At 39.7% G+C, this 16,743-nt stretch overlaps 1 protein-coding gene across 1 annotated transcript in view; it reads left to right on the plus strand.

The window, feature by feature from the left end:
* MTBP (MDM2 binding protein) overlaps nucleotides 1-16,743 on the plus strand; it is a 62,126-nt gene that overhangs the window by 33,981 nt on the left and 11,402 nt on the right. The window contains exon 17 of the mRNA XM_034763535.1: nucleotides 15,973-16,068. Within this exon, the coding sequence (XP_034619426.1) occupies nucleotides 15,973-16,068 (96 nt within the window). The remainder of the gene's footprint in view (nucleotides 1-15,972; nucleotides 16,069-16,743) is intronic.

The raw sequence follows: 16,743 nt of genomic DNA on the forward strand, positions 1-16,743 counted from the left end.
TTTGTGTTCCCATCCCGCACTCCCCTTTAAACACAATTTTAAACACAATTCAGCTCACAAAAGGATACTGATGACCGTTTGCATCATTATCACTGCAGAATTGTCAGAAGAATGTACCAGCTCAAGTACAAAAATCTACGTGTCCTCTCTGTACCATAGTGATTGATGGTAAAGAAAAACATATTTACTCGTGTCCAAAAAAATTACTTTCCCCAAAAGAATGGGCAAGTAGAATTTTGCAAGACTGATTTAAATGGCACTTCACTTATTTCAAGTGCATTGCAAACATTAATTCTCTCTGAGAGAGTTCCACAGATCCTCAGTGTGAGTTGTCACCTGTCTGTAGCTATAGGGGGCAGAATCATTTTGAAATGCTGATTGGAGGGCTGATGAGGGAGTAGTCCCCACCTTCCGAAGACCCCATTAGTTTTATTCTGCTTCCTGTAGCTACTGGCAGAGCTGTAAAATCCAGCATCTAATGTGTGAGAGAGAACTTTTGTTAATTAGTCATTTGGACAGCATTTGGTCTGATTTGGACATATTGGATACCCTAAAAAAAGGGTGGGGGGCTTGAAGAGGCATTTTGTCTCCTCTCTGGAGGGTATGATAGCTATGCCATCTGGCAAATATATAGCACTGCTTGGCTCACTAAGGGATCCAGTGACAGGCCAAATCATGTTAGCAGCTTTTTAAATATTTCAGGTCAGTTATTTTGGGGAGCCATTTGATCAAATGGTGGTGCAGTCCTCAGATAAAGCAAAACCGTCCTTATAGAACATTTCTAATTCCAAATCTGGGAAAAGGAATAGCTATCTGTCTTACAGGCCTAAGTATCCTTTTTTAGCTACAGCAAAAGCAGATGGAACAAGTCTAAATCCAGAAAGTGAATCATAGAATCATAGAAGATTAGGGTTGGAAGAGGCCTCAGGAGGTCATCTAGTCCAACCCCCTGCTCAAAGCAGGACTAACCCCCAACTAAATCATCCCAGCCAGGGCTTTGTCAAGCCGGACCTTAAAAACCTCTAAGGAAGGAGATTCCACCACCTCCCTAGGTAACCCATTCCAGTGCTTCACCACCCTCCTAGTGAAAAAGATTTTCCTAATATCCAACTTAAACCTCCCCCACTGCAACTTGAGACCATTGCTCCTTGTTCTGTCATCTGGTACCACTGAGAACAGCCGAGCTCCATCCTCTTTGGAACCCCCTTTCAGGTAGTTGAAAGCAGCTATCAAATCCCCCCTCATTGAAGAGCCCAGTCTTCCCACAATGCAAATTCCAACACTAGAAAGCAGTGAGGAGCGGTCCAATGAGCAAAAACTGGGGGGAGACTATTAAAATGTGAGGACCAATAACCTTTCTCAACGTCAGACAGATGGTCCTGGAGGTAGTGCTACAAAGTACATTATAGAATTTTAAAAGTTTCCAAATCATCATTTTTTCCCTTCTCCACTATCCTCATATCTGCAAACGAGGTGGAATATGCAGAAGGTCATAGATCATGCTTTGCAAATCAGTGTGACCGAGAGTGTTCCTGAGGCAGAGGTGTTCTCTGGCCATTGTTCAGTCTTGTTTCTGATACACAAGAGATCCAGAGAGGACATTGGACTTAAAACACCTGAACAGGTTCATAAGGAGGACCAGATTCAAGATGGAGATCTTGAAGTTGATAGTGACCGTGATCTGCCCAGGGAGATCACCTAACATCAGTCGGATGGCCTGCCTTCATGTGCCAGTTCACCAGGTGCATAGAATTCTGTAATTTGCTTATGGGACCAGTTGTTTTCAATTCAAAGTGCTGTCTTTCAGACTGTCATCTGTTCCTCGAGTTTTCACAAAGTCCTTTTTTTTTTTTTTTTTTTTTGGTGACTGTTCTCAGCCAGAAGGGGATACATATGTACCTTTTTTGGATGACATTCTAGTCAGAGCCCATCCAAGAACAGATCTACTTGAGTAACTCAGACCACAATCCAAATGTTGCTGTAGCACAGATGTATAGTAAATTTTGTAAAATCATCTTCTCATCTCAACACCCTACTTCATCTTAAGGTGTTGATAGACACAGAGGCCCACAAAATTTTTCTGTCCACTGAAAGATAGGACAAGATCAGATCAGTGACTGCTCTTGAGGATATCCGTAAGCATTTGAGTGTGGAGAGGTTGCAGGGAGGGATTGACATAGCAGAGAGAGATCTGTCATAACAACAGACATGAATCTGGAAGGATTGGAAGCATTCTTAAAGAAGTCAGTGACTCAAGGGACATGATGTTTCTTGCAGCAAAAGAAAAAGCATAACATTTTGAGTATTGATGGCAATAAAGCATGCTCTTCAACAGGTGGGCCCTGCATTGCTGAAAAGTCATAACCTTATGATGATGGATAAATAAGTCAGTGGTGGCATCTGTAAACAATCAAGGGGATTGAGATGAAGGGATCTAGAGAAGGAAGCAGCATTATTAATACAGTGAACGGAGGCTCCCCTATTAATAGGGTCTTGCGTATCAAGGGCACTAGCAATACAAAGACGAAAGGCTGAATAGAAGGAAAATCTGTCAGGGAGAATGGAGTCTTCACAGTGAAGCCTTCTGATTGATTAATGACATTTTCCAAATTCTGATTCTGGATCTTTTTGCATACGAGGCAAACTAAAAAGCTCTCCAGTACTTTTCAAGGAGGAGAAAGCCAGAAGCCCTAAGCATAGATACCCGGCTGCTGAAGTGCTAAAGGAGATTACTTTATGCTTTTCCTCCAGTGCCCATCATCACCACAAGAAGGAAGAAGCAGAAGTGATCTTAGTGGCTCCTTATTGGCCCAGACGGCCTTTGTTTCGCAGCCTGATGAACATGTTAGTGCAGCCACCATTTTTCCTGAATCTGGGGCCAGGTTTGTTATCCCAGGGACCAGTTCTTCTTCATCAAGATCCAAGCAGATTACATCTAGCGGTTTGGCATTTGAAAATAAATTTCTGAAACAAAAGGGTTACTCTTATGGATCTTGTCTGAATTCTGTTGGCAAAGGATTTGGTCTAAAATCAAAGCTTGGTGCAGAGGGAAACACATTCAGTATCATGTAGCCAAAGTGTCTTATGTTGTGGAATTTTTACAAGATGGTTCTGATTTCAGGCTGATATCTTGAACGTGCATGTTTCTGCACTGTCAGCAATTTTGAGTGTATCCAGAAAGTCTTCCTGTTCCTATCATACCGACATTTGTCACTTAATTAGAGCGGTTCAGCTATTGCGTCCTCTAAGGTGCATACGGCTCTGAGTTGGAATTTGAAAATTGTGCTCAATGCCTTACCACAGGTGTTTGTTTGTTTTTTGTTTTTGTTTTTTTTAACCTATAAAATCAGTTTCATTGTACTATCTATCAAAACAACCTTTTGGGTCACTATCACCTCAGCAACAAGGGTATTCGAGTTGGGAGCTTTTTCAACTGATCCATTCTGCTGCATCTTCCACAGTGATAAAATGGTTTTGGAAATGGTTTGCACCTTTATTCCACAAGTGAATTTGATTGTTCATTGAGCACAAGAGATGATTTTCCTTTTTGTCCACCTCCTCCTTGCCCAAAGGAGAAAGTATTGCATTTGTTGGATGTAAGGCGAGCCTTAAAGATTTATCTGAAGAGAGTTGAGAGCTTAAGAAAAAACAGTATCCGAGGGGTAGCCGTGTTAGTCTGAATCTGTAAAAAGCAACAGAGGGTCCTGTGGCACCTTTAAGACTAACAGAAGTATTGGGAGCATAAGCTTTCGTGGGTAAGAACCTCACTTCTTCAGATGCAAGTAATGGAAATTTCCAGAGACAGGTATAAATCAGTATGGAGATAACGAGGTTAGTTCAATCAGGGAGGGTGAGGTGCTCTGCTAGCAGTTGAGGTGTGAACAGCAAGGGAGGGGAAACTGCTTCTGTAGTTGGATAGCCATTCACAGTCTTTGTTTAATCCTGATCTGATGGTGTCAAATTTGCAAATGAACTGGAGCTCAGCAGTTTCTCTTTGGAGTCTGGTCCTGAAGTTTTTTTGCTGTAAGATGGCTACCTTTACATCTGCTATTGTGTGGCCAGGGAGGTTGAAGTGTTCTCCTACAGGTTTTTGTATATTGCCATTCCTGATATTTGACTTGTGTCCATTTATCCTCTTGCGTAGTGACTGTCCAGTTTGGCCAATGTACATAGCAGAGGGGCATTGCTGGCGCATAATGTCATATATAACATTGGTGGACGTGCAGGTGAATGAGCCGGTGATGTTGTAGCTGATCTGGTTAGGTCCTGTGATGGTGTTGCTGGTGTAGATATGTGGGCAGAGTTGGCATCGAGGTTTGTTGCATGGGTTGGTTCCTGAGTTAGAGTTGTTATGGTGCGGTGCATGGTTGCTGGTGAGAATATGCAACTGCTAGCAGAGCACCTCACCCTCCCTGATTGAACTAACCTCGTTATCTCCATACTGATTTATACCTGCCTCTGGAAATTTCCATTACTTGCATCTGAAGAAGTGAGGTTCTTACCCACAAAAGCTTATGCTCCCAATACTTCTGTTAGTCTTAAAGGTGCCACAGGACCCTCTGTTGCTTTTTAAGAAAAACAGGTTTGCTGATCTTGTTTCATCCAAGGAAAAGAGCTGCTAAGACCTATAAATCATCAGTCTCATGGTGGATACAGTGGTGCATTGCTGAGGAATATAGAGCAAAAAGCCGCAATCTTCCAGTGAGCACAAGAATTCACACAGTACAAACGGTGTGGGTGGCGTCACAATCTGAGAAAGGGCAGGCTATCCTTGCATACATTTACCAAGTTTTACAAGATAAATACTTGGTCTTAAGCCGATTTAGCCTTTGGCAGTTGGGTCCTGCATGCTGTAGTGATTCCTTAGAGTAAGGAAATACTTTTTCTCAGTGATGGTATTTTGTTGCCTCCCTATGAATTTTGTCACTGCTGAGAAAATCCCGCCCTGAGGATCTATTGACCTCACCTTGAGAGAGATGGGGAGAATTGTGGCTGCTTGTCTGAAATTTTTCCCTTCTTTGGATGGATAGTCCACAGATCCAGTCCTCCCTGAAAATTCATTAAGGGAGATCTGCTATCTTTATGGCTAATTTTAACTACTGCAGAGAACTTTTTCTTGTTTTGTTTCTTGTCAAGTTTTTTTGTTTGTTTGTTTTTGTTTTTGGCAAGGTGCTGATGTAAGATGAGAAATTTGTTCTTTGATAGTCCAGAGTCGAGAGGGGCTAACTTTGAAAGCATCTAGAAACTGAGAGGGTCTTCAGAAGCTGTCCAGTGAGCTTTAATTCTTTCCCTTACAGCTACAGACAAATGATGACCCCCTCTGAGGGTTATCAGGTACATAGAAGAACTCAATATGATGGGGAAGAGTCACCACAGCTTTAGTAAAGGGCAATCATGCTTTACCGATCTATTAGAACTCTGACAGCATGATCAAGTATGGAAAAGGGTGATCCACTGGATATAGTGTACAGGGACTTTCAAAAAACATTTCACAAGGTTCCTTACCAAAGGCTCTTAAGTAAAATAAGCAATCATGGGACAAGAGGGAAGGTTCTCTCATAGATCAGTAACTGGTTAAAAGACAGGAAACAAAGGGTGGGAATAAATGGTGAATTTTCACAACGGATGGGTCCCCCAAGGATCTGAACTGGGACCTGTGTTGTTCAATATATTCATAAATGAACTGGAAAAAGTGATGAATAGTAGGGTAGCAAAATTTACAGATGATACAAAATTACTCAAGATAGCTAAGTCCACCGCTGACTGTGAAGAGTTACAAAGGGATCTCACTAAACTGGGCGACTGGATGACAAGATTGCAGATGAAATTTGATGCTGACAAGTGCAAAGTAATGCACATTGGAAAAAAGAATCCCAACTTACATACAGAATGGTGGGGTCTAAATTAGCTGTTACCACTCAGGAAAGATCTTGGAGTCATCATGGATAGTTCTCTGAAAACTTCTGCTTAATGTGCAGCAATAGTCAAAAAAGCTAACAGTATGTTAGGAATCATTAGGAAAGCGATAAATAATAAGACAGAAAATATCATAATGCCACTCTATAAATGCATGATGTGCCCACACCTTGAATACTGCATGCAGTTCTGCTCTCCCCAGCACAAAAAAGATGTATTGGAATGGGAAAAGGTGCAAAGATGGCAACGAAAATGATTAGGATGAGGAGAGATTAAAAAGACTGGGACTGTTCAGTTTAGAAAATGGATGACTAAGGGGATGGGGGGATAGGATGGAGGTCTAAAAATCATGAATTGTGTGGAGAAAGTGAATATGGAAGTCTCATTTAGCCTTTCATGTAACACAAGAACTAGAGGGTCACTCAAAGAAATTAATAGTCTTTTCCTTTATATAGCTTGGGCCTTTGATCTTGTCCTCATGTAACAGGTGACCAGCAGACAATGGCTCACTCCTCAGGGCATAGCTTCCAAAGGCTGGGTTTTTGCATAATCGGAGGTAGGGAATTTGCATTTGCTTCTCACTAGATATTTCTCAGGAAAACCACCTAACACATTTTTATTCCAGGAGTCTATTCTTGTCTTGCACATTGTTCAGTATAGTCTTTTGAATCCCCATCTGTCACATCTTCCCCCCCGCCACCCCCTTGAGAGGTTACATTCAATCCTGGCCCATAATAATATGTAACTCATTTATTTAACACAATGGACCCCAAATGGGGGGGGGGGGTCAGTAAGGTCTCCCAAGGATATGGCAGGAAATTGTCATAGCTGTTGCCATGTATAACATAGTAAAATTATTTATGAAAGCAGTGTGTTCTGTAGCATTGGGTAAACTGCTGGAAAAGCAGTTTTAGAACTGCTATATTCAGGAAACTAATTTAAAGATGTGCTGATTGCACACAAGTGGTAGACCATTTAAAACGAAGCCTAGCCATAACAATAAGAGACTTTTACAAAGTTTTTAGTTAATCAATGCAGATGTCTCCAGGATCTTGGCTAAATTACAAATAAAACTGCGTCATTCCAATTAAGTGTGTGAGAGAGAAGTGAATAATTTGTTCATTACAAGAGTTCTTTTAATCGCCAATTTTGAAAAACCTCCAGAGTTGCTTTATAGCCATGGAATATTTTGATTCGCTTGAATGGCTTGCTTTGAATCACAGTTCAATAAACCCTGAATTTGAAGGCATTTTGCTCCAACTCACTCGTGATATAATAAGTTGTAGAATCCAAGGGTTGTGATGAAACTTTACGTCTTGAAGTGCTTTTACTGTAACTAGAAAATCTTAGACCATTACAAGATAATTTGTGTAACTGGGAAGTGCAAAACAAATGCAAGAGGTCTAAGATACTAGAGCAGGACTGGCAAAGCTTTCTGCCCAGTGGGATGAAAGATCTGATAATGGCATATACTGAATATCCCCATCCCATTCAGTCTCAAAGAGAGAGAGAGAGAGAGTGGAGGCACAGCAGTGAAGATTTTCCAAAACACCCTCCCACCTCATCCCCAATTTGTTTAAAATGTGAAACATGCAAGATTGACTGAGAACCTCTGTCCACACATGCCAGTGTGCTTGAGTCTTGATCTGGGTGAGCAGTGACATGGGCTTTTCTGCTGAGATGATCAACAAAGGTGGCAATTGTAAATGTTGTTTGAAGTTTTGGGTACTGGGGGCTGAATTGATCCACTGAAGTGAATAGAAGTCTGGTGACTCTGAGGAGTTGGATCAGGCTATTGCCTGCTAAGAGCTGCACTGAATGGCTTTGTTTCTCATTCACTGATGACCAGCCATATGATGGTAATGAGTTTTTGCCACTACCAATAAGGACTGAATTTGACTAGCTGACCAGGCAGTTCTGTGCTCTTGCTTTACCAAGACTATCAAGTCTCCACCATGCAGCACATTCTAGCTTTTTTTAAAAAAAAAAAAAAACTAATAGGTTAATAAGTACATATTTAACATGGGGGTATTTTTAGCTTAGATTTTTCTTCCTCTTTAGTTTTCTCATGTCTTCTTTTTCTCTTGTTCTTCCCTTTTTCCCCCTCCTTCTTTTCTTTCTCCTCTATTTTGTCATCAATACCTTATTTGTAAAATGGAGATAAAGGAACAACGAAAACAACTTTTCATTTTGAAAATGGCAAAACTTTTTTGACTCGTGACAACCATCACAACTGACCCTTTCCGTAAACTGTTTTGGTTTTGACAAATTGGTATTTTTCCAACAAAAGAACAGTTAATTGGAAAATTACTGACCAGTTCTAGCTCTAATCACTAAACTTCTCTCTCTCATGGAGCACAGTGCTGCAAAACCTTATGCAGGAAATGCAAGTGGCAGGAATGGTTTGAAATTTATCCAGTCCTCCTATTATAGCTAGCACTTACAAAATGCTGCTCATCCATAGGTCTGAGTGTATGCAAAGTAGGTAAGTGTCATCTCAGATGATGAATTGATTTAGGGAGAGGTTGTGAGTTGCTCACGGTCACCGAGAGCAGTTAGTGGATGAGCCAAGAATAGAACCCATATTTCCTGTCTCCCTGTCCTGTGCCCTGTCCACAGGGGCCTATTGCCTCCATGAACTTCTCCAGTATTTGCATTCTTTCCTGTATTAGGAGAAAATGAGACAGATGGGAGGTATGAAGTGGATTGGTGTGGGCAACCATAGGTGTGCAAATAGTAGAACTCAAAAAAAGAATGTAACTGGAATCTACTTATTAATCCTTTTGTGTGTGTGTGTGTGTGTGTGTGTGTGTATGTATGTATTAAAAAAAACAAGATCTTCTCCCATCTAGGTTTAAATTAAAAAATTATTTTCTGTGTTTCTTATTGAATTGCATTGCAGTATACACAGCATCAATCATGAAAGGCTTTTTTCCACCTATATGTATTTTGTGTGTTTATAGGGCTTGCTGACTTTCCAACTGAGGAAATCTTTTCCTCCTCAGATACCCTCTGGCTTTGGGACTCTGTGCTAGGCAGATGAACTGGCTCAAAAGTGGATTTATAGTGGTGTATGGTGCAAAAAACTGCAAAGTAATTCCTATCTTCTAAGCTTTGCTTCCTCTCAAGATTCCTGATTGATTATTGCAGTGGGATGTCCTTTGGGACATGAATATAGAATTCTGATGCCAGTTTGCAGTGAAAACGTATTCACAGGTTGTGTGTCCTTGTTGGATATTTTATTCCTGCTATGGGGCTAGATGATGAAGTTCAGGGCATAATTTAATATTGAAAGAATTTCTATTTACAAGCTTAAAAAAACCCCCAAACCTTGAACGTTTAATATGAAGGAAAGTAATGATAAACAACATACGCTTCTGTACAAACATGCAGGAAAGACTGTAAGGGCTACTGAGAGACAAGACAATGAAACTCAATGACAGATGAAGTTGGTGTTACTGAATACTTAATGCACTTCATTAAAATGTCACAGATTGGGGAGGAAGCAACTTCTTGCCTCTGGAATAAGTAACTTACGTAGTTCACTGTAAGGCCATCTATAAACTAAATAGTACTCTCAAGTTGAGAGCATAAAAACATAAAGCTCAGAAACATACTTGGGTGATACTGAATATAATCCATGGAGATGATCCAACTGCTATGAAGTGTATATGTCGAGATGAGAAGTAAAATCGTCAGACATTTGAACATAAGTTAAAGATTTAAGACCCAATTTGAACTATTTTATTCAACTCTATCACCTAATTACTGGAATTATTTGCTCGGATTGAAAGTAACCATGAAGAAGTGATAGTGAGTTCATAGAGGCATGGGAGATATTGAAAAGAAGAGACATTTATAGGAGCGTTTGCACTGACAAAAGAGAAGATCAGGAAGAAATTATTTATGTATAATGGCTAATTACCTTTACCACTTTTAAAAAAAGTAGATTCAGCATATGAAAGTAGGTGAAAGAACTACAGTATGGCCAGGGCAGCCTTTATTTCCAGTACATAACTTCCTTTTCTTTTAAGATAATGTAGGGATGAATCTTTGTCATAGCTGTCTGTTTCTTATTACAGACAAACTATGATCATTCTGAAGCATTATTGATTTCTATAGTGCATTTGCAATAGATATGATAAATTAACATATAAATGCAGTTTTCAAAAAATCACTAGCCTACAGGGGTAGGCAACCTATGGCATGCTTCCCGAAGGCGGCACGCGAGCTGATTTTCAGTGGCACTCACACTGCCCGGGTCCTGGCCACCGGTCCGGGGGGCTCTGCATTTTAATTTAATTTTAAATGAAGCTTCTTAAACATTTTAAAAACCTTATTTACTTTATGTACAACAATAGTTTAGTTCTATATTATAGACTTATAGACCTAAAAACGTTAAAATGTATTACTGGCACGTGAAACCTTAAATTAGAGTGAATAAATGAAGACTCAGCACACCACTTCTGAAAGGTTGCCGACTCCTGAACTAGTATATATCTGGCATTTAGCTTTTTAAAAATTACTTTGAAAGCCCATTTGCAGTCATTTAAGACTTGCAGACTATTTCAGTTAAACATTTTACCTGTTTTATACGTGGCAACTACAGGAATTGTTTACACAGCAAAATAATATTAGGATAGTATGCAGGACCACATTTTCAAAAAAAGCTCATTTAGGTACTTGACAGAAGTTGCCAAATTTTCAAAATTGTCCCGAAGACTTTCCATATTTGCTTTTCCATGTAATCAGTTGCTCTATTATTTTCCAGTTTAAATTTGGATTAATCTTGCTGTATGTATTGAAGAAGAAGTATGCAAGAACAGGAATGATGCACATATTTTACATTTTTGTTATGCAGTATATAACGCTTTGCCTTTTTATATGAATCATAATTGTCCTGGACAAGACCATCGAAACCTCCATTGAGTTCAGTGGGAGTCATGCCCCCATAAGGACAACAGGAGTCTACTTTTTATTTACATTTGGCACTCTTCAGTCTGTATATTTCCCCCACTGCTATTAAAATACAATTTAATTTGTTTGCTTTTGTTAATTTAAAAAAAAAGGGGGGGGGGGGAGGGAGTAGCAGATGTAACCATGTTAGTGCATCACTAGTCATCACTAAACATGATCATGGCACAGGAGCTCCAGCAATCCATGCTACTAGTAGGTAGAAAGAGTACCCCATGGAGCTGTTGCTGATTAAACTCTCATGAAATGCAAACACAAAGAAGCAGCAGAGGTCCTCTGTGGTAAACAGAGTATTTATTTTAACCACATTAGCATAAAAGAGCACTTTGAAACTCCCTTTAAAAATAAATAGGATTCTTGTTCTTTTAGGTTTTGCTTGCTCTTTTACTGATAGGTTTCCAAAAAAGAAATAGCCTGTAAAAACCACAAACTACTTCATTAAAATTTAACAGAGATGTTTTCCTATAAACTTTAATAATTCCATCATACTTTTTTATTTTAAACTCCCTGCTTTTGAATTTAAAGTGTAGCACTGTTTCCCTCTAGAAGATGTGGAGATGAAGGGTACCTGCACAGAACAGCACCATACAAAAGTAATGTCATACAGATATGTTGCCTCTACATCTGCTCTTCACTGGTCCATGGCTGCATCCTACTCTCTTCCTGTTCACTAGCCTGCTCTATTTCTCCCAGTCACCTCCCCGGTAAACCTCTTCCCCTTGTTCCCTGATGGTCTTCCCCTCCTAATTCTCTTTGCTATCTTGGCACATTACAGGAGAGTACTGTGCATGCATAGAGTCGGCTCTGTGATACCTGGGCATTGTGATTCTAGTCACTTGCTGTTAGAATATACAAATAGTTTAGATCTAAACATCTACCAAAACTCTCATATTAATGTAGATTTATGTACCTCTCTTAGGAGGAATAAACATTTGTTCAGTCTGTTGAATTTAATAACTACATCCCTCTATATTGTGTGAATAAAACTATAAATAGTTATAGAAAATTGTGTTGCCTGTAAAGCAGCTCTTAAGATTAAAAGTAATTAATCTCACGAGGCGTGTGCAGGTTTCATGTCATCTAGAAAGCTCTCTCCACTGTGATGACTTGATGATCTGTATCCTGATTATATATACAGAATCAGGTGTTTCTACAATGTTTAAAGCCTTCACTGTTTTAATATTTATTTTACCATAGCACTCAAAGGATCCAATCAGGAATGGGATCATTGTGCTGAACAGTGTACAAATACATAGGAACAAGTGGGCTGTGCCTTAAAGAGCTTACAATCTAAAATTTCCATGCAGTTTTGTTATATTAAATTGTGAAACAGTTTGTAATGTAGAGGTTAGCTATTGGTTAAAATATTCTCTGAACTATTTTTCTTCTCAAAAAAAAAAAAAAAAATTACTAAGCTATCTTGGATATAAACTTGGTATCTTAACATTCATGTATAGTCCTGTTTATTTTATAATGACCTCTGTTATGACAGTAGCATGCTCTACTTGGAATACTAATTCACTGAAACATATTACAAATGTTTGTCATATAGCATTATAACTGACTGCATAGAAAAGATTGTACTATAGTAAACATACACTAATTGGGTATCTAATTATGTTCTTGTGTACACAAGTATCAGATCCTAGAATGTTCATAGGGTTGATAGTTTGTACCATGAACTAAATTTTTCAGATCATGTAAATGTTTGACATTCCCACTTGTGTGTTCTGCTGTGCAGAACAGATACATAAAAAGCTAGACAGTGCTTCTTGGAAAGTGATTTAAAATTTCACATTGATTATGGTTATCAGGCTTTCTTCCAGTCTGCCTCAGCTTGCAAGGATTTAATTTTAATGTTTTGAGAGATGGGCTATCCCACCGTACTCTTGCATACTAGAGGAGAGGGATTTAAACACACAGGAGCAGAGTAGAGTAAATATTAGAGGAACCCATATTTTAAGTATCACATCCATTTCCTCCAGAATAGGCTCCCTTTCCCCCATTCATTATCCTGCCTGCCCCAGGTTTATGCTCTTTTACTGTCCTCACAACCCCATTTCCTCTGTGGTTCGGGGGAAATCCTGGGGTTTATTGAGAGTAGATGCCAAGTCTCACAGACAGAAGACTATCTCCTAACTGGGATCCACTGGACAAAGAACTCACTGTAACCCAGTCACTTCTCCCAATGCTAACCATATTCAACGGGGCTAGGGAGAAAGAGAGGGAACCATGGCTCTGGTTTGCATTCCACCTCATTCTTACCTGCTGCCTTCGCCTACCAGGAGTCTGACCTCTTGATAAGGACTTCTAGTAGCTGTCCAGCTGCTCACACAAGCTAGAAGGTTTTGTATCTGGTCTCTCCAGAACAATCAGTAACTTCATGCTGCTCTCTGGAATGTTCCATGTATGTCAGCTATGGCATCTCTGATGTACACTGTGGTTTCTTTGTTGCGTGCTTTTAGCTCATGGATTCTTTCAGCTTGTGCTTCCAGCCGATGCCCTAATTCAGCTTCATCTGTTCTTCTCATTATTCCTTTGGCAAGGAAGAGGGACTTAGGCACATGCCCTATGGGAGTCTAAGGCTAGGTCTACACTACGGGGGTGGGGGGAGGGTCGATCTAAGATACGCAACTTCAGCTACGTGAATAGTGTAGCTGAAGTTGCGTATTTTAGGTCGACTTACCTGGCTGTGAGGACGGCGACGAGCTGACTCAGCTACCGCCTCTCGCTGCGGTGGAGTTCCTGAGTCAACGGCAGAGCGATCGGGGATCGATTTTATCATGTCTACACTAGAAGCGATAAATCGATCGATCGCTACCCACCGATCCGGTGGGTAGTGAAGACGTACCCTTAGAACAGTTGCCGTTGAAACATCATCTCTGGATCTTGCTAAGGACAGGGCTCTGTGGAAAACAATTGCTGGACTGATAGCTGTGATTGTCCCTCCCTTGCTAGATTTATATTTTTGGCCATGTCAGCAAATATTTTGATTCCAATTGTCTTGACTGGGCTGAAGAAGTTACGTGTCCCATCAGAATCAATTGCACCACTCAGAAATCTCTGCTTGTTCTTCACCAACGTCTACTGTTTTCAGTAGAGACTCTTGTACCCCTGAGGTTACCTGCAGTCCAGTAGATATATGGATAAGCACCTCTGGATGTGATTCAGAGTCAAATGGGTTTGTCATATTGTTGATGACATGATTGGTAAGAACTGTAACATTCATCCCTCTTCATTGCAGAGGCAAGGATTTGCTTGTGGATTTTGTCTTCAGTACTTGTTGTTAGTCCACTTCTTTCTTTCATAGCTTTGGATATTCACTCAGGAGATGTTTTATGAGGGTCCTCTGAAAAGGGTAATCTGAAGAAGGAACTTAAGTCATCCATATGATTTGTGGATGTTGCTCCAGTGAGTGAGCCTGATGAACAGCTTTCGAATGAACAAGTGGTTTTGTATCATGCCACTTCAGTCCTTCGGTCAGAAATAGCCATAACGAAAGCCTCAGAATATTATCCAAAGCCGGGTGATTGTAGTATCCAGAGGTCAGCTACTTCTGTGCTCCAGTTGGTGCACGAGTTTGTCCTTTGGTTAACAAGTAAAAAGAAATATAATTCAGACAGCAATAGTGTCATCCTGCAGAAGACATTCAAAGAAGGTGCCTCTCAATTGCAGAATGCGTAGTATTTAACAGTTCCAAAATTATCACACCGTTGCACATAAGCCTTGCTGCAGATCTACACCATGAGTTTGGGGCTCACAGTTAAGTTAATAATAGTACACCATTATGGATTCTACATCAGTTATGATGAGCTGAAACATGACTGACTAGTTTTTACCATTTGCGTTAATTTCAGCACAGTTAATATGGTGGTGATTGGTCAAAGCTACAAAATGACAACATATTAAAAGATATTTTATTTATGGTTTTGCGTGGTCAAAAATTTTTTCAGAAATGCTGAAGCTATTTAGTGTGAGGCAAAAATGGGGAATATCAACTATATTGCTATATATATTCACGTTGCTATATACGAACGTGAAATGTTTTCACATTGCATATTCTTAATTGATGAAGTATCTCACAAGTCATTATAATAGTTTTCTGGATTTTCAATTTAAATTTGCAGATCAGCAGATCAGTTTCATACTTGAAGGGTGTGTATTGGTAGAAGTAGATTGCCTGTCCATAGTACTGCATTAGAAGATAGATATAAATGTACATGAATTCCTAATGTTATATATGCCATCATGTGCCAGCAATACCCCTCTGCCATGTACATTGGCCAAACCGGACAGTCCCTCCGCAAAAGAATAAATGGACACAAATCGGACATCAAGAATGGTAACATACATAAGCCAGTAAGTGAACACCTCAATCTCCCGGGTCATTCTATTACAGATTTAAAAGTCACTATCATTGAACAAAAAAACTTCAGAAACAGACTTCAGAGAGAAACAGCAGAACTAACATTCATTTGCAAATTTAACACCATTAATCTGGGCTTGAATAAGGGACTGGGAATGGCTGGCTCATTACAGAAGCAGCTTTTCCTCTCCTGGAATTGACACCTCCTCATCTATTATTGGGAGTGGACCTCATCCACCCTGATTGAATTGGCCCTGTCAACACTGGTTCTCCACTTGCGAAGTAACTCCCTGCTCTCCATGTGTCAGTATATAATGCCTGCATCTGTAACTTTCACTCTATGCATCTGAAGAAGGGAGGTTTTTACCCACGAAAGCTTATGCCCAAATAAATCTGTTAGTCTTTAAGGTGCCACCAGACTCCTTGTTGTTTTTATGAATTCCTAATGTAATTCTTTTCCACTTGTAAGCTTTTGTACGTACAACGTAGCATCTAGTCTTCTCGGAAGGTTTTAATTTGTAGTTGTCTGTGCATGCAGTACTAACTTTTGAAATAGGTTTTTAATTTAGTGACTCTTACGCACAGGTCAGTTACCATGTTAGAGATCGCAATACACAGCTTCATATTGGGCTTCATTCAAAGTGCTCACTAAACCAAATGGCAAGTTTGATACTAACATATAGATCTAATTTAAAATACATACTCTTTTCTTTTAGTGAAAATGCTTTTCTTCTGACGCCAGAGCTTACTCCACGGAAGCTGGGAGGTCTGTCTTTTGAAAAAGCAGCTGGGTGCCATTATCATGGGCTTGAGTAAGTTTCCTTGCATTGCTTGATGTAATTATTTTCTCAACATTGTCAACTAGCATAAAACCCAAGTTATAGGTGGGACCCACTTTATGCAACCTGGAAACTATTTATAAAGAAGTAGATCTACAAATATGTTTGGGATGTTTACTAAATGGTTTTAGTCCTGAGCATAACATGTTTTTTGTTTCCTCTCAAGCCCACCCCAAAAAAACCAAAAACCCACAACCTTTTCTGTTTTCTTTACCCTCCCTTTCTGGACTGGTATCAACTGTTATACTCCTGTCTCCTTGATGGTAATGAAGAATGTGACTTTGGCCTTGTCTATATACACACAAGTTGTACTGCTTTAACTTTGCTGCATCTATATTCAGGCCTGTAGCTTCTGAGAGAGATGCTTCATTTACATAATTAAATGTCTAAATTAAAATATGGTTTTACTTCAAATCAAATTATAAACATTTTCAGCTGAATAGTCATGAGATATGTTTATAACAGTATTTTTAATGTAAATGAAAATTGTGGTGAAGATTGCTGTGCGTATCTATAGAATATTCCAGGAATGTCAGTGTGTGTGTGTCACTCCAAAGTCTAGCATGTCCTTTGAATCAGTATGAAATGATAGGAACAGCTGCAAGCATGGTAGAATGCTCTTCTTGTTCAGAACATCACCAGGTTGAA

Source organism: Trachemys scripta, chromosome 2, assembly GCF_013100865.1.
Source record: "Trachemys scripta elegans isolate TJP31775 chromosome 2, CAS_Tse_1.0, whole genome shotgun sequence".
Lineage (NCBI taxonomy): Eukaryota > Metazoa > Chordata > Testudines > Emydidae > Trachemys > Trachemys scripta.